The sequence below is a fragment of the Hypanus sabinus genome, chromosome 13 (assembly GCF_030144855.1).
Source record: "Hypanus sabinus isolate sHypSab1 chromosome 13, sHypSab1.hap1, whole genome shotgun sequence".
NCBI lineage: Eukaryota > Metazoa > Chordata > Chondrichthyes > Myliobatiformes > Dasyatidae > Hypanus > Hypanus sabinus.
Genome location: NC_082718.1, coordinates 87,857,878 through 87,883,228, shown reverse-complemented (window position 1 = coordinate 87,883,228; position 25,351 = coordinate 87,857,878). Strand labels below are relative to the sequence as shown.

Below are 25,351 nucleotides of genomic sequence, written 5' to 3'. Positions count from 1 at the left end.
CTGCCACTCCTGTTTATACCAACCTTAAATTGCTTTCTCTATGAAAAATGTAAATTTTAGCTTTTTTTTTGCGCAGTGTATTGAATGATGCCAAGGCTTACAGCTCGTTGTGAGTCAGCCTTGGCTATCAATAATCTGGCTTCACCCTGTGCATAAGATGCTGTTCGTTTGGTGTCAGTTAGACTGAAAGTTCAAAGTGCGGAGCTACAAGCAGAATGAGGCAGCTTGCCTTTCTCTGAATCGGGAGGTTCTGAGTCTCCTGCCACAGAAGCCGTAGGGCTTTGATCCGAGTGAGGGTTGATACCAAGTGGTCAGAGCCAGACGGAACGGAAGGACGTTCCTTTAGAACAGAGATGAGGAGGAATTTCTTTTACCAGGCAGTGGTGAGTCTGTGGGATTGATTACCACAGATGACTGTGGAGGCTGTCATTGGGTATATTTATAGCAGAGGCTGATAGGCTTTTGATTAGTAAGGGTATAAAGGTTATGAGGAGAAGGCAAGAGAATAGAGTTGAGAGAGACAGTAAATCAGCCATGTTGGATTGGTGGAGCGGACTTGATGGGCAAAATGACATGATTCTGCTGCTGTCTCTGGTGGTCTTGTGAATGGTAGTGATTACATTGGCGATGAACTCAGATCAGGTTTTAAACACTCTATCTCTTTCCTGAAGATGACTCAAAGGGAAATGCAGCTAGAAGGCATGAGCTAATGAAGAGAGTGGAACTAATTAGATCACACCAGCCAGCAGATCAGCTCTGCTCCAGTTGCCTCTACCCTGAGAGACATGCAAACCAACAGAACAGTAACAGGATAGGCAGGATCCAAGATATGGCTCCCATATCCTAGGGAATAGTTTGCCTCAATAAAATTAATTCTGTCCCTTTCATTCGCTGCCACTTGTTGTTTCAATAAGGTGCATGGTGTGGTTTAATGTGTCATTTCACCATCCTGTGTTGTTGCTCAGCAACCTGTTGGTTTAAGTGCTTCTTCCTGCAGCTTGTATGGATTCAGTGGTTAGTTTATAGAGTTGACCAAACTCTGCCATGTCGTATGATGTCATCATTGTGTGCCGTGTCATATGATGTGGGAGATCATGGTCTTTTGTTGTTTTTGGGGAATTTTTTTCTTCAGAAGTGGTTTGCCATTGCCTTCTCCTGGTCAGTGTCTTTACAAGACGGGTGACCCCAGCCATTATCAATACTCTTCAGAGATTGTCTGCCTGGTGTCAGTGGTCACATAACCAGGACTTGGGATCTGCATCAGCTGTTCGTACGAACATCCACCACCTGCACCCTTGGCTTCACATGACCCTGATCTGGAGCTAAGCAGGTGCTATGCCTATGGACTAGCGGAGGGAAACAGCGCCTTACACCTCCTTTGGTAGAGACATATCTCCACCCTGCCACCCAATCTTTACAGTACCTCTCATAATTTTGTATAACCTATTCAAATCTCCCCTCATTCTCCTACACCATGCTCAGCTTTGTCATTTATTTAGAGAAGGGATTCCAAACCTGGGGTCCACAACTCCTTGGTTAATGGTAGGGGTCGATGGCCTAACAAGCATATGAACCCCTGGTTTGGAGAGTCAACACAAACGTGTAAGTGAAATTCTCCGTTTTAATTTGGTGGACACTCGATGAGGAATACTCTTCCAAATCCAGGTTTTAAAATTAGGTTCTTTTGCACTTTGTATTTCGCTATTTTCTTACCAATTGCAGGTGGTATTTGAATGTTTTCTGTTAACATGCTATTTCTGGGCCTGAGTTAGGCATGAGCTGACGAACTCACAGAGCCCGCTCCACCTGTGTTTCTTTTCTATGTGACCCATGTCAGGTGAGGTCGTCCATCCCGATCCAGCGCATCTGTGCAGTCGAGCGAGTGGACGAAAATGCCTTCCAGCAGCTCCACATGATGCAGATCATCACGCAGGACAGTGAGGCAAAGCCTCATATAATGTACATCCAATGCAAGGTAAGGACAGCGAGGCCCTTTGCTCTTATAATCCCAGCATTGCCTAATGTTGAAGTCGGTGTGCTGAGGTCTGTTGCTATGGACGCTAGCGGAGATGATGCGCCATCTACTGGCATCTCATGGTAATGCAACAATAATCTCTGTCGAAGGTTCTGGAAACTAGTTGACATTTCAAACCAACAAAGGTAATTTGTTAAACAAAACTAAGGCTTACAACGTCAGTGAACGTTCAATCTCTGACTTTCTTTCAGAGCTATCCACAGCCTCCAGAACATGCCTTCTTACAATGTACAGAGAATAATTAGTCACAGGGTACAAATCTAGAAAGAGGGGTATGTTTAAGGCAACGATCTTTGTGTACGGCCAATATTATAGATTAATGGAATGCTCCAACCATCTTCAGGTATAGTATGTTGCCAGGACAAGCACACTGATGCTTGTGGTTGCTCAGAAATTATCTTATGAAATGACTCACTAAAGACAGACAGAACACGACAAGCCATATTTATCAAAAGAGCAAACTAAAGGGGCAACGTTGTTCAGCAGGGTGCCAGAAGGTAGCAGTATTCACTTTAAATCCAATTTTGCCTGGAGCGTTGACTTAACTTTTGAGAAATAGCACATGGTCCACATTGGAACAAATGGTGTGTGCCTGATTGATCTTTCCTGTCTTCTCTGTTCTCATTCAAAATCGTAATTGCTCTGAGGTGAGGAGAGGGGTGGGTATCTTCCAGGGTCTTCCTCCTCGATTCCTGCCTGTGAACACCTGTCACATTGGTTGCTGATAGGGCTGGGCCCGGGTGCGGAGGAACAGCTTACTGTGCCACGGTGAGCACTGGCAATGTCCTGGCCCAGGAATGGAGGTACTGCAGACTCCCCGTGAAGAGATGGGAGCAAGAGGTTGGACATAGTGATGCCAGCAGAGCATTGGAGGCAAGGCCGAGAGACACTGCAAGACAAATCGTTCTCCATAAACAGAAGAACTGCGCTGAAGCACTAAATGGGAGTCATAGGATGCAGGAATCCCATGCCAGTCACAAGTAACCTGACAAGATCAAGCAGAAAGCACCAGGGCTAACGGCCCTAACAATTAGTAAGTACAGCTGCCAGGGAAACCGGGAAGCCCCACGCTCAGTGGCAAGCCACGGAGGCCCGTAGGGCTCCTGACACTCTCGTCTGATTCTCTCACACACTGGCATCTTATCTGAACAACTTAATGTAATCTGGAATAAGTGTGGGAACAGCCTCATTTGACGTTGTTATCACTGGTACATTTCGCCATTGGGAAGCCTGAATGACCTGCAGGAAAATACTGGCCCTGCTTTAGACTGATCTGATAGCAGGCAGATACCACCACATGAGCTGGGACATATATAAAATCCATTTCAGGGTTGCAGAATGGATAAAACTCTCTTTTCTTCAGTTATAAATACAGGAACACTGCCTGCTCACTAGACAGCGGAGCAGTGCAGGCATCTTCCTCCAGATCTATTGGCATTCCCTCCTTTCACTATCTGCCGGTTCCCTAAGGTTGTTATAGCCGGGGGTGATAATGGGGATAAGCTCCCACTACCTATTCAATGCTCCCAATGGCGTGCACCTCAAATGGTCTCAGACAACCAAGTCCAGCTCTTGGCCAAGCCCGGCAGAACAGGGGAAGGGGCAAAGGTGGGTTCCTGGCACTTTAAAACCAGTCCCTTTGGGCAGATGGCAGCTCATCTTGGAGAAGGAAGACTCTGACCTTCACTGCCTTGAAGCTGTACCGATTTGTGGGGAAGGCTTCAGGAGTAAACCCGGAGGAAAAACGTTGAGCTCAACACTGACTGGCAACTCCTGTGACGCTGCTGGTGCCGAACCGTATCAGTCTCTGCCGTTCCTTTGGGTTCATCAGATGCGTCGAGAGGGGCAGCTTGCTACGTGGGCAACAGCTTGCTCTGCCCTGGCTTGTGTAGACGGCTAGGATGCAACATCCATTGCGTCGAGAGGGGCAGCTTGCTACGTGGGCAACAGCTTGCTCTGCCCTGGCTTGTGTAGACGGCTAGGATGCAACATCCATGGTCGACCCTGATCAACAGAGGGGCTTCATGTGCCAAATAGCAATGTGAATGGAAGAAAGTAGCACAGAGTTTGTAATGGTGGAGGGTGACACAAGACAGATTGTATGAAGCAGGAGTACGTTACTGTTGGGAACCACTGTTTTAATGATACTTTTTATAAGATTTGTACTTTTTAACAAGCTCATGTACTTTCACACTCACTGGCAAAAAGCGGTATGGCAACTAAGCTAACGATTTGTCACCTTTCTCATTTTTCTTTGTCCAAATATTAGTACATTACCACGTGATGTAATTGTTCTAATTATGTAGCCTATTGATCAATTCATTCCTATCTCAGGAATTTCCTTTATGATAGAGGTGCCACCTTGGTTTCTTTATCCCTTTGCTTTCACATCCTTACACCTCTTAGCATCGTTTCTCAGCTCTTTATTTATCTTGCTTAGTATTTGCATGTTTGTTTTTACTCTAAGATAAATTGAAATCTTGGGATTAAGACTGCTCGTCGTTCCTGACTCCTGGAAGAACCCTCAGGGTCAGAGGTAAACAGAGACCCTACAGAACCTGGTGAAAATGCTGACTTTGCTTCAGGTTGGAGATCTTCACGTCTCAGTGGTTAAGCAGTTCGGTTCGTGAAAGTGCTACCTCGAGCCACAGTAACGTCTGACTGTGCACTCGCTGCCGAATCTTTGGTTGTGACAGGGGTTGAGACTTGCTGTTACCCGGTTCGGATATGGCCCAAGTGCGGAGTGCGGGACACTGAAGCAGGCCGATAGTTCACAAGCTCTATTGTGAACAGCGTTAAAGAGAAAATAGACAATAAGTGCTAGGCCACACAGGGCCGTTAACAAAACTCTCATATAGGAAACGAAGCCTACATTGTGGCTGAAGAGAAAATCTAAACATTGAATGAATACTGCTCGTCTTCGAAGTCAGTTGACTCAGAAGTCCGATTCCTCAGGGAAGGCCGAGAGGAAACAGGCAGCGAAGCCTCGCTGTGTTCTGGCCAAGTCTTGACAAGCACCCACTGCCGAATCCATGGTCGTGACAAAACCAGGTGTTCCCAAGCATTAACCGAGGGGTCTGTGGACGCCAGCTTGGGAAACCCTGCTCTAAAAGGACCAGTACTGGACGAATGGGTGTTTTGTGAAGGACTTTCTGTCAACTGTAGTCAGTGAGTGTAGGACGCAGTACAGCATAGTGCAGGCTCTTTGGCCTATGGTGATGGATGGACCTTTTAACTACTCTAGTCTGACTCTACCCTCATACCCACCCAATGACTTGGAGAAAGAAGGAAACACAGAGTAAAAGCATATTCTTCTTTTGAGAAATGTCCTTGGTGTACCTCGCAAAGAGCTGACAATCACAAACAACCTTTCTTCTTATTGTTATGGGATATAACTAGGGTGCACAACGCTTTTCAGTACCGGCGACCTGGGCTCAATTCCCTCCATTGCCTGTAGGTAGTTTGTACGTTCTCCCTGTGACCGTGTGTTTCCTCCAGGTCCTCTGGTTGACAACTGGTTAATTGGTCATTGTAGCTTGTCCTATGATTAGACTAGGATTGAAAGGCCAGAAGGGCATATTCTGCACTGTATCTCTATAAATACATAAAGATTGTTTATTATCAAAGTACGTATGTAGCTTACAAACAGGAGATGCTGGAAATCTAAGCAATACACACAAAACGCTGCAGGAACTCAGCAGGCCAGGCAGCATCTATGGAAAAAAAAAGTACATTCAACGTTTTGGGCTGAGACCTTTCGGCAGGACTGGAGAAAAAAGGACGAGGAATAGATTTAAAAGGTGGGGGAGGGGAGGGAATATAACCCTGGGATTCATCTTCATCACAGACAACCATGAAACAAAGAAAACCACGAAGCTTGTTCATAGAAACACGTCAAACTCCCCCCACCAACACACAAAAAAATCCTGCAAATGGCGAAATAAGGTAAAAACACAGAATATAATCTTAAGAGTCCAGGCATATTCAGTTCAGTTCAGTGTTTGCATTGCAAATGAATCATATTTTAACTATTGTTCCATGCATGCTGGCTTTCTTTAGAGAAAGACAAGTAAAGCCCAACATGGTGAAAATGTGTGTGTTTAAAAGACTACCTAATGACATAAGAACTGATAGGATCGTGACCTGTCTTTTTGATATTTAGATCTGACCTGCCTATTATCTCTTTTAGAACGTGAATGAACTGAATCAGTGGCTGTCAGCTATCAGGAAAGCCAGTATCTACAATCAGCGAATGCTTCCTTCCTTTCATCCAGGCTCTTATAGGAGCAACCGCTGGACGTGTTGTCTGCACACAGATAGAACTGGTATGTTAGCAACAATCTCCCCCGTTAAAACAGAGCTTATGTATCGATGGACAGTTTCAATTTGGAGAAAGATGATTATTTGAATGAAAATGTGACTTCCCTTTAAACAAAATTTCATTGTCAATTGGCAAGCCAATTTCTTACAGGTTTAATTTCTGGCTGACATAATATTTCCTGTCAGAGTTTCCTGTTGAGTTTTTCCTGTCAGAGCAGTCATTCACAAATGTATTCAAGAACTTTCTCTTATATTTTTCTCATCACTACATTATCTCAATTGAACAAATATTTCTTAGGTAAGTTGCAAATTGTAGTACATTAAAATGAATGCATTAAATTTAGAAAATACAGTACTGTGCAAAATATATATATATATATATATATATATATTGCTATGGTGACTAAGACTTTTACACAGTGCTGTTATTTGTCAACGTGGAGTGGAGAGCGAATTTGTAAATCTGGTGGGAGCAACTGATGCTGTGAATGGTGAGAGTGGAGTACCGCAGGAGGGGTGTGGGACAGCTGCCAGGATGCAGACACACCCAGCCCTGAGACACCAGGCCAATGTCTCGTCTAAGGTGTGCGCGTGTGCGGGCGCACACATCTTTGGCTACTAGCGCACAAAGGAATTTGAACTGCCCACAAAAGGCAGTCACCCTCTGCCTTGTTGGTACACAATCTCATTTCCTTTTCCGGTTTCCGATGCGGACAGTGTTGACAACGTGGAGTTTGCGATGACTTGTCTGCAGATTTTAGAACTGGCTTAGATGAACAATTTTTACTGTTGATTCACTATTTTGAATTCCAAAGAAGGAAAAGGTGTGAAGTGCAAAAGATCTGCTCGTTCACTTAAAGCGAAATGGCTGAATGAAACAGTAGAAACTGCTGCACCAAAAGCTCATGAGGTCAGAAATATTTATGTACAGTACAGAACTGGTGTTACTTGTGTGTATTGTTATGATGCAAGAGTTGCTGGATAATTTGCAAGTGGGAATAAGTGGAGTGATATTTGGAAACTTGACTTTTTAATGCATCATTTAGCAAGCAAATCACATATTGGTGCACAAGAGCTCTGACAGGAAATCCTTCATTACCTGCTACATATGTTTTGTGAGAGTGCAGATGAATGAGAGCAAAAACAGTCAAACCCAAAATTCTTATTGACGATGTTTGTAATTTTAATTTTTTAAAATTTTATAAGTTTTGTTTGATCATTTCAAACAACTTTTATAACGTGAAGAAGTTTATATTATTAAATGCTGTTGTATAGTATTTGAGAAGTAAGACTCATTGTTGTGTATTATTTCATTTCTTTTAAACAAAGAACAACAAACCAGATTTGGTCGTTTTTTTTATCCTTAGAATAGCTTGAGGTTTACTTCCACTTAAAAATTCAGTGCAGACATTTTGTTGTCACTGGGCAAAAAATTGCAGAGCACTAGATTTTTGCGCAGACTGCTCATTACAAATTAGATGAAGCATTGCACCAGGTAATTTGATTCCGAAGAATTGATTTATTGATCATTACAGAATGTCTCTCTGGTGCTTCCTGCCCCCTCCCCTCTCCTTTCCCCTTCTCCCAACCATGATTCCTCTCTCAGTCTACAATAGAGACCCATATCAGAAAGGCATTTATCATCTCTCACATATGAAATTAGTTTTTTTGTGGTAGCAGTCAGTGCAATACATAAAATTGCTACAGTACCGTGCAAAAGTCTTGGCACCCACGTTTGCCCAAGACTCTTGCACAGTACTGTAGCTTGAGGAACTGGTAGATTTAGTATACATGGATTTTCAAAAGGTCATACATTCATTAAAATGTATGAAGTATAAAGTTAATTTGGGGTGACTTACTGATTTGTGAACCCGGTCAATAGACAATAGCTGCAGAAGTAGACCATTCGGCCCTTCGAGCCTGCACCCTTGAGATCATGGCTGATCATTTACTATCAATACCCGGTTCCTGCCTTGTCCCCATATCCTTTGATTCCCCTATCCATAAGATACCTATCTAGCTCCTTCTTGAAAGTCAGAACAGAGGGTGAACAGGGATAAACTAGAAACATGAGAAAGGCTGCTCTTGCTGGAACTCCACGGCAACACACACACAGTCTTTTTTAAACTCATCAGTCTCCAACTATTCAGTATTGAATATATTTAAGGCTGACATCCATAGATCTTCAGTTTCCAGGGAGAACCAAAGGATATGGGAATTATCCAAATTACTATGTGATACATTGTGTTAAATTATATTTGTGTTCAGCTTCAAGAGGTCTATCATAAACAAAAAAAAAAATTCTGAGGAAGCAACACTTTAGAAAAGAAGTTATTGCCCAGTGTACTGTAGTTTCTCTGGCCAATGATCAGCAAATCTCACCATTTAGTTGTTGGTTAATTCACCCAATAATTCATTCCTGGATGGCAGCACTCGGAATGCTTCACTGTAAAGAGAATGAATTTCAGAAGCCAAGTACAATTTACTGCGATGAATTCACAGAGCACTTAGCACAGCTAATCAGAGCTTATTTTCTAAGCAAATACCAATAAAAGATGATTGTTTAATCTAGGAGTTTTCACTGCACTGAATTTTCAAAGCATAAGTGGTCCCCGGGCCTATTATTTAATATATAAAATATACAAGTAATGATCTGCCTTTTAAGAAATTGTTGTACTATAGACAGGTTTTTCAGAGAACTATCAGCAGTCTCCTGTATAGCTGCTGACATCTTCTATGTAACTAACAGCAACCTATGGAAATTTTGCATGTGCGGAAGTCATGAAGGGGCTGTGTGTTACTTGCAGCAGTTTTCCAGTCATATTCCCGGTCTCATCGGCTGCTTCAGAATGGAAGCAGGAAGTTCCTCAGCACTTCCAATGGGGAATTCTTTCCAACACCCTGCTCCAGTTTAGAACTGACCTCTTCATTGAATTTAGTGGATGAGAATAGCTGTGAAGGATAACAACATTCTTAGACATCTTCAGTTGTTCCAGTGTATCTAAGTTCGGTGCTGAGTTTAGTTTTTTTTTCGGATTCTAGTGTTTTGCCAAGAACCATTTTCAGTCCAACTGATTTGCATTTCTGCATTTCTCTCTGCCTCCGTTGTTAAAGGTTACAGTCAGAGTAGTTGTCATAGAGGCTGCTGCAGAAGCAAAGCTGGCAGATCACCATTCCTGGCATCACGTCACTTTCACCCCAAGGATGTGGGTTTACTGATCCAGGGGATTTACTTACTTTTACGCCTCTTAATTATTCCTTTTCTTTCCCATTATCCAATATGTTAAGTTTATTCCAAACCCAATTCAGTATAAGTCAATGGGTTTGGAGGAAAGTACCAGACCCCCGAGTGCATATTCTTTCTTTATCTTTGAAAATTAAAGTCTTAGGTCATCTATCATTTATGTACACTGGCTACGTTGCCTGGAAATGTTGCGAACAGTAAGATATTAATCACAGTGAAGTCTGCAGTTGCTGGAAATCCAAAGCAACACCCACATACAATGCTGGAGGAACTCAGCAGGCCAGGCAGCATCTATGGAAATCAATAAATCGTCGATGTTTCAGGCTAAGTTCTGAGAAGGGTCTTGGGCCAAAACGGCAAATGTCTATTCATTTCCATAGATGCTACCTGACCTGCTGGATTCCTAACATTTTTTGTGTCTTGCAGCATGATACCAATGCAGCATTATAGACGATCGAGTGCAATAAAGTCACTATGCACTGTGGGTTTAGCATCCAAAGGCAAATTTTTCACCAGTGTTTCAGAATATAAAGTTGTGAAAGTTCCTTAGTTTTAATTAGATGTATATTGACAACATAAAAACGCCAAACAAGTCTCAATAATCTCTTTAAACACTGAAAGAAATGCAATAATTTATTGGCAATGTATCTTGTTTCCTGGTCTGCCCAGAATTTTGACTTAATCACATACCTGTTTTAAATCAATGCAACAGCTATCATTTGACATGAACAGCATGTTAATCTGGGTGTGGAGCAATTCATGTGAGTTAATATGCATTGGGATGCAGAGATTGATAGACAGCTATAAAGGAAGAGGGAAGTTCAGGTGAGTTACAAATATGTGAAAAAGGATTTAGTACATACAAATATGTGTGTGTTACATCTGCACCCAGGTTTCCTTTATGTTGGGTCTTTAATTTATGTCCAATTAATCTTAAGGTAAACACATACTTCGATAATAAACTTATCGTGACTTTGACACCGGTAACTGAGAAGGTATTTATTTGGAGATAACCCAGAAGTGAAATGATTATTCAAAAGAAAAATTAAACACAAAAGATTTTGCAAAATAGTTTTTAATCATAGTATTTGATTCTTAGAATGAATGGAAATGGTTTTGTAATTTAAACATCTTCATATAGTTTTTATAATAGATAAATATATTGATTAAATATTATTTTAAATAATTAAGCAAATAGTAATATAAATATGTATTATGTAGATATGATTATAATGATGATTTAATCAGCCTGCTTGTATATAATGATTACAGTAAGCTTGGTTACCCTTGCTACCTCAGTGATCTGATTATATACACATTGGCCTCTTTATTAGGTACACTGATGCACATGAAAGGTAATGCAAGTAATCAAAGTTCAAAGTAAATTTATTATCAAAGTAAATACTGGATGTGTCATCATATCCAACCCGAAGATTTGTTTTCTTGCAGGCATATCCAGTAAATCTAAGAAAGGTAATAGAATCAATGAAAGGCCTTGCAGATATAAAAGAAAAAGAAATAATAATATTAATAATAAATAAGCAATAAATATCAATAACATGAGATGAAGAGTCCTTGAAAGTGAGTCCGTAGATAGCGTGAACAAGTGGCAGTGGGGCAAGTGGAGTTGAGTGAATGGGTAAAGAGCCTGATGGTTGAGAGGTAATAAGTATTCCTGAACCTGGCGGTCTGGGTACTGAGGCTCCCGTACTCCCTTCCTGATGGCAGGAGCAAGAAGAGAGCGTTGCGCAGAGTGGTGGGGGCCAATCACGTGGCAGCAACTCAATGCAAAAAAAGTACGCAGACGTGGTCAGGAGGTTCAGTTTTGTTCAGACCAGACATCAGAAAGGTGATCTAAGTGTCTTTGACTGTAGACTGATTATTGGCGGAGTATCTCAGGAACTGTTGATCTCCTGGTATTGTCATGCACGACAGTCTCTAGAGTTTACAGAGAATATTGTGAAAGGCAAAAGCCATCCAGCGAGTGGCAGTTCTTTCCTCTGCTTTGGTCAGAGGAGAGTGGCCAGACTGTTCCAAGCTGGCAGGAAGGCAACAGTAACGCAAATAACCACACGTGACAACAACGGTGTGCAGAAGAGCATCTCCGAACGCACAACGCATTGAACCTTGAATAGGACAGGCTTCAGCAGCAGCAGACCACATACACTCAGTGGCCACAAAGCGTACAGCTCTTTATCTTGCAGGTACATTTTAATCGGTCTGCTTGCATGTAGTGATTACACTAAGTTTGGTTACCCTTGCCATCTCAGTGAGCTGATTATATTTTAATTAACTCAAGTGAAAACATCGCATTCAATTACCATGGTTCGGTTGATAAAGACAATCATGTCTGTGATCATGTCATGCTTGTGCATTGGTTTTTGTGACGCATTCCATTGAAAAGTCATTTTTAAATACAATACACCAAGTTGGAATAATGAAGCATAGACTGATATCGTCGTGACTACAATATTATCCGTCTACGTTGAATACTTTATGTTTGCTTGACAGTGCAGGGATGCAGCCGCACGCATTCGGCCGTAACTCTCGGTGACTGGAGTGACCCTCTGGACCCCGACGTTGAGACCCAGACTGTTTACAAGCAGCTGTTGCAAGGCAGAGAAAAGCTGAAGTAAGTCACGGGTACACTCTGTTCCTCTCCCCACTGCACTGCTACATCCTGAAGCTCTCACAGGAAGGGGAGAATCTGAAAGACTTAAAATTTCAGCATTGATGTAATCTAGGGCTTTATATGTCCTGGACAGAATGAATGTATAATGTGGGTTAATTTAAAACTTGGGTTAGTTACCATAAGAATTAGATTTGCCTCCAGATGAAAAAGGATGTTGTTACTATTTGCCCGCATGTCCTACTGTGCAAAAGTCTTAGGTATATATATATATATATAGAGAGAGAGAGAGAGAGCTAGGGTGCTTAAGATTTTTGTGCAGTACTGTAGTAATTTTATGCATTGCACTGTACTGCTGCCACAAAAAAAAGCAAATTTTGTGACAAATGTTAGTGATGAGCAGGAAGCACCACAGAGACATCCTGTAATGATCAATAAACCAATTGTTTGGAGTCAAGTGACCTAGTCTGGTGTCTCAGGGATGGGAAGCACCCCTTCTCTGCCACCTGTCCTATGGCACTCCGCCCTCGTCAGTCTCAACATCTTTCGCTCCCACCAGTCTACAAACTTGCTTTCCACTCCACGTTGACAAGTACGGTACTGAGCAAAAGTCTTAGGCACTCTCTCTCTCTCTCTCTCTCTCTCTCTCTCTTTCTCCTTCTCCCTCTCTCTCTCTTTCTCTCAGTCTGTCTCTTTCTCTCACTAGATATAGATATAGATAGAAATACACATATATTTGTTTGTTTATTTATATTTCTAAGAATTTTGTTATGACCTTGTACCTGATCCATTTACTTGCACTGCCCCCCTTTGGTAGCTTTTACAGTTGATTCTACACTGTTGTTATTTTGCCTATTCTAGCTCAAAGCTCTGTGTAATGATTTGATCTGTATCTTGGTACACGTGCCAATAATAAACCAATAGATACAAAAGCAGAGCACCACTTGCAGCCAGCAATAAGCCACCCAGACCAATGTGGTAGACAGCAACTGGTCTCTTCCAGAACTCCCTAGCCGTTGATCCCTCCAGCTCCCCACTGTGTGGGGTTTAAGCACCACACTTTCAGAAGAGGTGAAAAAGAGAGTTGGGGACTGTGCTCTATCACCTCGCTATATACCGAACGAAGAGTCTGCAACTGGGGTACTGTTGGAAAGCTGTTGGCAACGAGCAACCGCAGGTCTGAGCTACACTTACATGGAGAAATAGGAATAATTCTATGCCAAACTCTTGGCACATTCCCTGCAGAGTGCTGTCCAAAGTATAACAGTTCATCACTTTTGGTAATCTATCCCACTGAGGTGGTTTGTTCCTACTATACCCTCTGGAGCTGTAGCTGTAGTCTTTATTTTTAATGAAGGTAACAGAGAGAGCAAGTGCTGTAACCACTTGTACAGCAGTGAGATAGTCGAGTAGCCTGATGCCACACTCTAGCAGGGGATTAATCGGGTGCCAGCAAGTTTAGGCAGAAAGTGCTGGCTGGAATTGATTCAGAGCAGCCCAAACACAAGTTGCTGGATCAAGTAATGCCTAGAATTATCAGTGCCATCCTTAATGCCTCACCTCTAACATGGTTTTTGATGTTCATTGCTTATTAATTTACAATTATTTCTTTTTTTTTCCTTTTGTATTTGCACAATTTGTTGTCTTTTGCTCTTTTATTGTCCGTCCTATTGGCAGAGGTCGTCCATTGATTCTACTATGTTTCTTGTATTTATTGTGTCTACCCACAAGGAAATGAATCTCATGTTAGTATACGGTGACATATATGTAGTTTGATAATAAATTTACTTTGAGCTTTGGTTCCATTATCCCACAATTGACTATCACGAGAAGTCACTGCTATCTTTATTAGCAAAGAGATCTTTAATTCAAAATAGACTTATTCCTTTCACAATGGACAATCAACTTTTATATAATTGGATTCAAAATGGGATTAGTTATATAGGGAATTGTTTTGAAGGAGGTATATTAATGTCATTTGATCAATTAAAGAATAAATATAAAGTATCAAACAACACTTTATTTTGTTACTTTCAATTAAGGGCTTATTTAAGAGAAAAATTAGGTCAAACAATGTTATTGCCGAAATCTAATGAAATAGAAATTTTAATTCAAAAAGGAAATATCAAAAAATTTATATCTTGCATGTATAATTTGATTCAAAGACAGGTAATTAAGCAAGGAGTCCATAAGTCAAGACAAAAATGGGAAAGTGATTTGAATATTAAAATTGAAGAAACAAATTGGTCAAGACTATGTCTTGACAGTATGACAAATACAATAAATGTTCGGTTAAGATTAGTACAGTATAATTTTCTACATCAATTATATATTACACCACAAAAAATAAAAAAATTTAATCCAAATTTATCGGATCAGTGTTTCAGATGTAACCAGGAAACTGGTACTTTTTTACATTCGACATGGTCTTGTTCTAAAATTCAACCTTTTTGGATAAATTTAAGACTTTTACTGGAACAAATTACAGGAACACAATTTCCTCATAATCCAATATTATTTTTACTAGGTGATATTGAAGGGATAAAACCGAAACTCAAACTAAATAAGTATCAGAAAGAATTTATAAAAATTGCACTGGCAGTAGCCAAAAAAGCTATTGCAGTTACTTGGAAATCGGATACACATTTAAGTATAGATTCTTGGAAGAAAGAAATCTATGGTTGTATTCCATTAGAAAACATTACTTATAATTTAAGAGATAAATATGAAACATTTTTGAAAATTTGGAGCCCTTATTTACAAAAGACAGGATTAAATATATAGATGCTTTGAAGATGAAACAATTGGTTATTAGGGGAAAGAAATAAATATACATATTAAAATTATTACGAATTCCATGGAGCATGTGGAGATCTTCCAATAACCAGGCATTCTTTCTTTCTTTCTTTCTTTTTTTTTTCTATAGGGCAGTTAGGGGGGAGGGGTTAAGGGGAGGGGGTATGGGTTATATACATTGTTTTTTCATACTTTGTAATCATTTAAAAATGCAATAAAAAAAGTTTAAAAAAAAAGAAGTCACTGCTAGATCCAACCTGACTGCCTTTACAACTGGGCTGTAGACATTGGCAGTTCATTGATGTTCCGTTAATTATTCTGGAGTCACACAGAAATACCTTGGTCCAATCAAATGCTGGTAATAATGGTGTAAAACAATCTTCCCTCTAACAGTTTTTTACAGCTGTACAGACCAACTGTTGCTCTGAGCACAAACCCTTAACCTGGCCTGAAAACTGAGCAGCACTTTGAATCTTTTTTTTGTAATAGATATACTATGAATATTTAGAATGAAAATTGAAAAATGATGAACATTTGATTTTATTTATTAATTTAAGGGTATAATGAAATGCAGTACAACAAATAAATTCTTCACTTTTTCTAAATTCGCTGCAGCTCAGCTGCGTGGCAACATAGGCCATGAGTGCCGGAGCATTGTCGTTATTGTGCGGCCCTGCACCCCCACAGCTTAGAGGGAACAGTGGTGTAAAATCTGGACGATGTTTCGGGCCAAAACCCTTCATCAGGATTTCTCTCTCTGTCTCTCTCTCTCTCTCCCTCTCCTTCTCTTCCTCTCTCCCTCTCTCCCCCTCTCTCTTCTCCTGTCTCCCTCTCTCTCCCCCTCTCTCCCCTCTCTCTCTCCCCCTCCCTCTCCCCCTTTATCTCCATCTCTCTCTCCCTCTCTCCCTCTCTTTTTCCCTCTCTCTCTCTCTCTCTCTCTCTCTCTCTCTCTCTCTCTCCCTCTCTCTCTCTCTCTCTCTCTCTCTCCCCCTCCTTCTCTCCCTCTCCCCTCTGTGACACACATTCTCACAAAAAAGAGTTGGCCAACAGGCCCCTCAAGCCAATCCCTCTGTTCATTCAATCATGGCTGATCTAACCCAGGCCTCAGCTCCCCTGTTGTGCAAAATTCCCATAGTTTACCATTCCCCAATCTGTCAAAGGTCCACTACCTCCCGCAGCCTCCTGAGACGGTGAATGTGTTGACGTACCGCCTGTTCACATGTATATCTGTCAACCTTCCTTATTCCCAGTTTTCATGCAAGAGTTTACAGACTCTTTAGGAATGCCTCTAACTCTTAAAACTCAAACCAGATTTCAATATGGTGTACAACAAAAATACTGAATGATATAGAACAATGTAAGAAAAGTACAGTTGTTGAGAATGAAAGCAAATAATGAAAAGCTTTCAATTTTACGTTCAGTGGTAGTACAGGACTTTGTAGATAAGTGCTTATCCATGTTTTACAGTATTTATGTCCGTGGTAGGAATAAATATGCAATGCACAAAGCTGGTTAAATTATCAGGTGTTGCTTGTAAGAAATTTGTACAATCTCCCCATTACCGCACAGGTTTCCTCCGGGTGCTCCGGTTTCCCCACAGGTGCTGCTCGGTAGGTTGTTTGGTCATTGCAAGTTAGCTCATAATTAGACTGGGATTAAATCGAGGGGTTGTTGGGCAGCTCGGCTCGAAGGACCAGAAGGGGCTATTCTGCACTATATCTCAATCCATAAATAGTAATAGATTTATCTCCATGAGAAAGAAGCAAGTAGTACTTCACTGCAACAAGTGGACCGATCAGACACATTACAAAATGTTGTATTTACCATTGCCATCATCTTACACCACTCTCTCTTGGTAAAATCAATTGCTCAGCCAAACTGAAATCAGAAAGTATCCAGAATACCAGATAGCGAAACCATAAACTATTCCACTAGATGGCAGCAGTCACCAGTCATTGCATGCCGAGCAAGAGGAAAATCTGCAGATGCTGGAAATCCAGGCAGCACACACAAAGTGCTGGAGGCACTCAGCAGGTCAGGCAGCATCCATGGCAAAGAATACGGCCCGAAACATCGACTGTACCCTTTTCCTGAGATGCTGCCTGCTTATCAAGCAGTATAGTTGAAGCGTGAAGTATCAAATGACGTAGTACCTTTAACGAATGTGGTTATTCAATTAATCACTTGTAAATTTCCTCCTTCAAAGTTAACATCTGTTCATAATATCAGAAAGAACTGGTATAGTAAACAAATAATTCAGCTGGTTTTAAAGTATCAGAACTTTTCGTTAATTGGAATGCTTAACAGTTAATGGTAATGAAAGGCTTAAGGTTAAGGTGTTGCAATCTTTATTTTTAACATGGTAAATCTTACATTATGTTGACAGAAATACTTGTTGAAATACATTCTTGTGTTTAAAATAACTTGTTAAAAATAAAACAACATTGATTCCACAAGGTATAACTGGCTGGGAATTCTATTCTATCTCTATTGATTAAACATGGTATTTATTTTGTCTTGTGCTTTTTTCACTGAAGTTTCTAATAGGATCGACGGTAATTATTATTTTTTTGAATTGTGACAGACAATAATCAATGTCAGTTGGAAATTATTTTAAATTAACTGAATTGATAGTATATTTACTGTAACTAAAATAATCGTACAATCAAACCTAATTAACTTCGGTTTTTTTTTTGTTTTTAGAAAGCAGTACCTTGAATCTTTAGACTCAAACACAGCGAAGGAGCAGGAGGAAAAAATAGACAGTGATGGAATTAAAGAGGGTAAAGTAATTTTTACACAATGGAAACATTTATTCAAGAAAAAAACTTCTGCTTTCTAAAATGATTAGGCCTTATGATTAATAAATTACTAGCATAATTCTGAACACTACTTTCATTGTAGAGAATTATTGAAAATGATTTAATAATACTGTTGAGTGAAAGGTGTGTGTATTATAACTAGGCCGCAAATAGGAACTGGAGCTTTTCAGCCATTGTGTGAGATCTTGCCTGACCCTTGACCCAAGTCCTTAGAACTGCCTTTTCCTCAAATCCCTTAATAATTTATTAATAATTATCTACTATTTAACAATTGACTGCCATTTGCAGAAGAGAGTCCCTTTTTTTTTTTACAGTATTCTGTTTATCAACCCCTTTTGCATCTTCAATGAAATAATTCTTCACCTTAAATTCCAGCCTCTACGTTTCAATATTTTGTGAACTCTCCTCATAATTGGCGAACTTGGAGTTGAGACTCTGTTACACCAGCCACTGCAAATTCTCTCAGGCCATTTACTGTGGTGTGACAATCAGAACTGCTCGGAGTAGTTTAGCTGAGATCTGACATGAGTCTCCTTCATAGACTCTGTCCGTGCTTCTTGCTGCCTCAGTAAACCAGTCAGCATAATCAAAGACCCCGGACTTTTTCCTTTCTCCCCTCAGGCAGAAGGTACAAAATCCTGAAAGTACATTCTGCCAGGCTCGAGGACAGCTTCTGTCTCTCTCTAATCCAACCCTTGAATGGACACCTGTTCAATAAGATGGGCTTGGCCTCACCAGCTACCTCGTTATAATCTTCCACTTACCATTTACCTGCGCTGAATCATTTTGGTAGCTTTCACACTTCATTCTGCGTTGTTACTGTTTTACCTCATTCTTGCTCAATGCTCTGTGTAATGGTTTGATCTATATTAATAGTGTGCACCTTGATACCTGTGACAATTATAAACCAATACCAATACCAGTCAGGACTTTATGTAGCTGCAAACACTGAAGTTCAGACTATTTCGTAGAGTGTCCTGATGATATCATAATTCAAAGGAGTTGTTTACAACCATCCTCTAATATAATATACAGTACTGTGCAAAATATTTGGGCACATGTATATAGCTAGGGTGCCTAAGCCTTTCGTACCGTACTGTATTCTTCAACGTGGAGCAAAGAGTGAGTTCGTAAATCTGGCGTGAACAAAGGATGTTGGGAATGGAGGGGTGGAGCACCGTGGGTAGGGTGCAGGACAGGTGGCAGAGAAGGAGTACCAGGTGGGGGTGTGTGACACCGATGCAGACACACCCAGATGCACTGAGTCACCTGCTAAAGATTATTTGATTCCAAACAATTGGTTTATTAATCATTGCAGAATGTCTCTGTGGTGCTTCCCACTCCCTCACCCTCTTCCTTCCCCTTTCCCTTCCCCTCCCCTCTCCCTTCTCCTCTCCCTCCCTCTCTCCCTTCCTCCTCCCCCTCTCCCTCCCCCTCCCCTTTCCCCTCTCCTGTCCCCTCTTCCTCCCCTCTTCTTCCCCCTCTTCCTCCTCCTGTTCCTCCCCTTTCCCTTCCCCTCTCCATCTCCTGTCATCTCCCCCCTCTCCCTTCCTCTCTCCCTACCCCTTCCTCTTTTCCCAACTATGAATCTTCTCTCCCTGCCCCCTTCCCACTCTCCGTCCACAGCAGAGACCCAGATCTGAATCAGGTTTATCATCACTGGCATATGCCATGAAATTTGTTTTTCTTTTTTGCGGCAATAGTGTAATGTAATAAATAAGATTACTACAGTACCATGCAGAAGTCTTAGACACATTGCTTTATAGCTAGGGAGCCTAAGACTTTTCCTGAGTTTGTTTAAAAAATCTAATCTATTCTCAGGACTGATAAGGGATACTATACTGCTACTTTGAACAGAATGAACGATGAGGAAAGATGTTGAAGTGAACTAAAAGTTAGTCCCTGAGTCAAGTCGTTATTGCAGTTAAATCTCAGAAACTCTTATTGCACATGTAAAAAAATAGTTAACGTGGTCTTCGGAGAGAAGCTGAAAGTCCAATTTTCCATCAAGTTATTTGTTCTCCTTAAGCCATTTGGCAGTGGTGAGCTGTCTCATTGGGGGAGTTGAACTTTTCTCATCAAGCTTGTCAACAAAGAGCAGAGGAGGCAGGAAAAGCCCAGCCGGCTCTTTCTTCCCAGTCCCTACTGCATTCCCGATGGCCATTGCTCGGGGCAGTGGCTCACAGCCAGACAGGGGTTCAGTCAGAGTCAGGGCAATGGGGAAGCTGGGGAGATTGTTTGGTGTGGGTTGTGGGGTGGCGAGGGGTGATTCAGAATTGAGAAAGTAAGTATAAGGAGAAGTGTGCTCTCATAACCACACATGGCAAAGTTATTTGTAATATACAGTATTTGGAAAAAGTTTATAACACAATAAAATTGGATTATCGCATTCTTTCAAAAATCCATATGCTACCAATTTCAAAGGAAGTGTTTTTAGAGAGAGTAACTTGCAAAAAAAAAGTCAGTACTGCAAAAGTTTCTTGTTTGATTAGTGACTATATCTCATTAGGAGTTTGAGGAGATTTGGCATGTCACCAGACAGTCACAAATTTCTACAGATGTACCGTGGAGATCATTCTGACTGGCTGCATCGCCATATGGTATGGGGAGGGGGGGGCACTTCACAGGACTGAAATAAGCTGCAGTAAGTTGTAAACTCAGCCAGCTCCATCATGGGCACCGGCCTCCCCAGCATCTAGGACATCCTCAAAGGGCAATGCCTCTAAAAGGTGGCATCCCCATTGCCCAGGTCATCCACTTTTCTCATTGCTACCATCAAGAAGGACATACAGGAGCCAGAAGAGACATGATGTTTCAGAAAGAACTTCTGATGTTGAACTTGATTCTGGTTTCTCAAGAAACAAATTGAAAAGGCAAGAACAGTCTCAATGTGGGCCAGTGTCCTGGTAGAAATAGTCCTGTGCTACACTCATCAAAGATCTATCAAATATTGAAAAGCCTAGATAGAGTGGATGTGGATAAGATATCTCCTACAGTGGGGAAGTCTAAGGCCAGAGGACACAGTCTCAGAATAGAAGGACATCCCTTAGAATAGAGATTTGCTTTGGCTAGGGGTAGTGAATTTCTGCAATTATTTTCCATAGGTGGTTATGAAGACCCAGTCATTGGGTATATTTAAAGTAGGTTTGTGACTAGTGAGGTTATCAAAGGTTATGGGGAGAAAAGAGGAGAATAGGATTGAGAGGGATAATGAATCAGCCATGATGGAATGGCAGAGCAGACTTGATGGGCTGAATGGCCTAATTCTTCTCCTAAGTCTTATGGTCTTGAATATTTCATGGTTTAAAAGTCAAAGTTATGAAATGTTTATTAACATCAACAACCAAAAACTATCTTTACGTCAAGAGGGAGTGTTTATTCGGGTTGCTCCGCAAACTGACAACTAACAAAACCCTATCTCAAACAGCTGGCACAGACGAGAGGGGCTCCTCCCATGATCGAGGGAGGGCCGTGGTGACCAGGCTTCTGGACATCATACAAGACCTTGAACGTGCTCATCAAGCTTTTGAAAGCAGAGAAAAAGAGAAGTGGGCCAACGAGATGTCCATTCCCTGAGTCATTTCCTGTAATTCGATATGAGACATCAGTTTGTGTTCTATGTGCGGTGTGCCACGGATGAGTCTAGAGGTGCCGCGGATCTAAATGAGGCCAACTTGTACAATTCATCTCTTGGCCATTTGAAATACGTGCATGCAGAGGCCTATGAGTGACACTTGTTGGGTTGGGATGGTCATTATCACAAACGAGTCATATCCGAAGCAACTTTTGGGGGAAAGGAGGAAGGAGATTTCAACTATTATTAATGTGATGAGGCTGAGGGAAAGCACCTGCCGTGCACGAGCAGGAGAAGTTGTTTTGCTAACAAAGGAAGTCAGTGGTAATAAATGTCTGCAAAGTGATTCAGTGCTAAGGTGGGGCCTGCTCCACTGACCCCAGCATCAGCTTAACACATCCCTCTACCGTTGTAAACGTGTTCAGTGGAACCACAGCACAGGGCAGTATTATTTTGTTGCCAGCTGGAGTCTGAGCCGTGATCTGTTTTCTTTTGTCAGGAGCTTATTATTGCAGTGAAGTGATGTCTTAGAGCCGCAGACGCCGTGGGGCAAACACGATGATCTGTGTTTTTCTTTTTAATGATTTATGAACGAATTGCAGATTTGTTAGCTAGTCTACTTTCCGGATAGTCTGCTTGTGGATTGATCGAAATTTGCATCAACCTGAGATTCTCTTGTCCGTAGTTTTCAGGCTGCATCTTACTGTACGGGTTACTGTGTTTGGAAGTAATTACTATTCCCTCAGATCAAAAGCCTGGCCAGTTCCCTTTTAGTAAGAAAAAAATATATTAATGTAGTGTATCAATGAGGTTTTGATCACTTGTGCTGTTTCTTCCTTTTGCTCGCTACACCACTGGCGTGCAGAGCAGCAATGAATGTCCCTTTAAGATTCTTCATTGCTGTTTCCGTAACAGTCTTGTTTTTTGCCAGACCTCAGTTGAACCCCTGACCCCGGAGGGCCAGTGGACCACTCTTGTTCTGGCCTCTACCCTTTGACCTGTCTGGTATGGGTGACCCTGCCAAGAGCCAACTCCAGCCAACATAGCTCTCCAAAACCCGACGACAAGGTTATGGTCCTCTTGGAGGTGTGCTGTTTCTCACCTGCTACAAACCTGTAACAAAAATCCCACAAATAAGATGTTTAGGAAGCTTTTGCATTGGTTTAAAGATCAAGGCACCAAATGAGTGTATCTTTAAAGTCAGCTTACATGCAACCCTGTCTGCATTTTATTATTGTCTTCCGTTATATCTAATCTGACGACCAATAAAATGGGACATTGCTTTTTGATGACTATCTAGATACCTGAGTTTCACCATGGGAGTTACTTTTGTAAATTTAGCCATAAAACCAGGAGCATTTTAATTTTTTCCTCAACATTTTTATGAACAACCTCAAAGCCAAACATCACGAGGATTCCAATTCCCATTCCCATTCTGATGTGCCAAGATGAGGCCTCCCTCCGTGTGGAGGAGTATTTTATCTGGGTAGCCTCCAAACCTGATAGATCTTTTACATCTTCTCACCTGCCCACTGCTTCTCTCTTGGTCCCCTCCCCTGTGCTGTTTATATTGGTTTGAAAGGATTTGAACACAACATTTTAGCACAATTTTCCCTGTCCCCCTCCTTACAGAACAGAGCAATTAGTCCAACACAACTGCTAATGGAAATGTGTATTTAAAGTATAATGCTAATTTAGTCCACCATTAAATACTGTTTATGGCAAAGTGTTATGATATAGTAATCTGAAGTCTCCGTCGGTCAAGGTCGACCATGGATGTTGTGTCCTGGCTGTCTAGATACATGAGCCAGGGTAGTGCGATATGAAGAGCAAGCTGTGGCCATGTTGCAAGCTCCCCCTCTCCACGAATGGCAGGGATTGATACAGCAGTGTTGCAGAAATTTCCTCCGGGCTTAGGAGCTGAGCCACACGTGAAGGCCAGGAGCTGGACTTGGTTGTCAGAGGCTATTTGAGGCCCACGGCATTGGGGGCATTTAATAGGTAGTGAGAACTTGTCCCCATTATCACCTCTAGCTATAACAACCTTAGGGAACCAATATAATAATAGTGTTATAATATGTTATAGGATGTACCATATTCTCCATATCCTATATATATACACACACACACACACACGCACTTATGTATAATATATATATTCCTTCCCCCGCTGTGTTAAGCCTCTCCCTACACTGAAGTTCTTGAAAAGTCTTCAATTTACTTCTATCATTCATGTGCTACATGGTTATTATATATTTATAACATAATATATGCTATATTGTGATATGGTACTAGTACTAGGACCAGGTAATGTCAACACCAACATCTGGAGGTGCCCAGCTGTGCACCGGGAGCTGAATCAAACCTGAAGCAAAGCTGGTAAATCTCCAACCAGTTGATTACTTTTTGTCAAAATTACAAATACATTTAAGAACTGCCACTGCATTGGGATTAGAATTTCCCCCTGTGTTAAGCCTCTCCCTGCACTACAGTTGTTGAAAACTTTTCAATTTCCTTCTATCGTTCACGTTTTGCAAGGGTCCACCAGGCTCTGTCTATTCTGAGATGTTTGGTTAATGCAGCATTAAAAAACCATGAAGCAAGCACTGGCCACTGTGAGTTAGCCCAACTAATTACTTCCACACCCAGCAAACCTCGCACTAAGTCATGTTCTGTCAGACTAAGGATAGTGGAAACATCGATCAGTTAGGGAAAAAAAAGCAGGAACCTCCTGCTTGAAAACAGCTTGGGGAGCAGGTGTGCAATCTTCTTAACTTTTTTAAAAAATTCAAGCTTAAACGCTGAGAAGCATTCCTGAGCAGTTGCCAGTGTTGTACATCGTGACGTGGTGACGCTTGCAGACAGTGGCCCGTGTCAGTGGACGAAGGGGGTGGGTGGAGAGGAGCACCGCATGCGGTGAGAGAGGATAAAGATCCCATGCCATCACTGCTGTTTAATTGCACTAAAGCCATCATTCTTGTGGCATATTTGGTACGTTGCTATACATTACCCTCAACAGCTCAGCTGAAGTGAATTAAATGCAAAGATTTTACAGTGGTCTGTGTTCTGAATGTATTGTACAGTGTGAGGTTACATCAAATATTGGTGCATGCTACAAGAGTTAACAAAAACGTGCATGATTGTATCAGAGTAATTGGTCTATGTATTTTACAGTTGAAACTACTGTATGTAGGTGAGGATTCTGTTTATATGTACATATATATTTGCATTCTGTATACATGCTGAGGTAGTGGAGTGGCCTGTGTAGATCAATATTGCCTTACATTTGATTTTGTAAGCATTTTCGATAACTTGTCAACGTGACTTTTTTTTAAACACGCGTTCACTCTATAGTGGGCATCAATATTTGCAGTTCATGAATGTATGATGATTTGTACTTATTCTATAAAGTGGTCTTGTGTGCTGAACACAAGTGTTTATATCGTTGCCGGTGGGTGACCTGCCTTGGCCAAGTGTCGTTTGCCAGGTTTTTATTTGTATAAGTGTTTTATAAAAAAACAGCAAATGAGCTTCTTTTTGCTGAGAATCTTCAAATGAAGTGTGTTTGCTTTCACTGTGATAACTCTGTCTAAGGTCAGGCCCTGGAATACACGGTGCTTTGCACTGCATTCATGTTATGTACACTAATGTGTATTTCAATTTTTATCATGGTATCTAAATGACAGTGTAAAAATAAAGATGTTATCAGGCATACAACAATCGCACTTCCTGCTTTTGATGGATTTTACACTGACAATCACATTTGGATTTCTTCGACTTCTTAGGAGCACGTGAATTACTCAACACAAAAGGAAGAAGTTCTGGATACATAGCTTCACCCAGGCTGCTCTTCATTATCCTAACTACAGCTGTGACCTAGTGTCCCATGGCTCTATACATATCATTAAATGAAATATTTCTGAGAAGGTGC

General features: G+C 41.3%; 1 protein-coding gene across 1 annotated transcript in view; it reads left to right on the top strand.

The window, feature by feature from the left end:
* Window positions 1-25,134, top strand: part of LOC132404080 (rasGAP-activating-like protein 1) — a 272,887-nt gene extending 247,753 nt beyond the window's left edge. The window contains exons 18-22 of the mRNA XM_059988090.1: window positions 1,838-1,975; window positions 6,225-6,360; window positions 12,111-12,231; window positions 17,728-17,807; window positions 21,274-25,134. Of these exons, the coding sequence (XP_059844073.1) occupies window positions 1,838-1,975; window positions 6,225-6,360; window positions 12,111-12,231; window positions 17,728-17,807; window positions 21,274-21,422 (624 nt within the window). The 3' untranslated portion in view covers window positions 21,423-25,134. The remainder of the gene's footprint in view (window positions 1-1,837; window positions 1,976-6,224; window positions 6,361-12,110; window positions 12,232-17,727; window positions 17,808-21,273) is intronic.
* The last annotated feature ends 217 nt before the right edge of the window (window positions 25,135-25,351 follow it).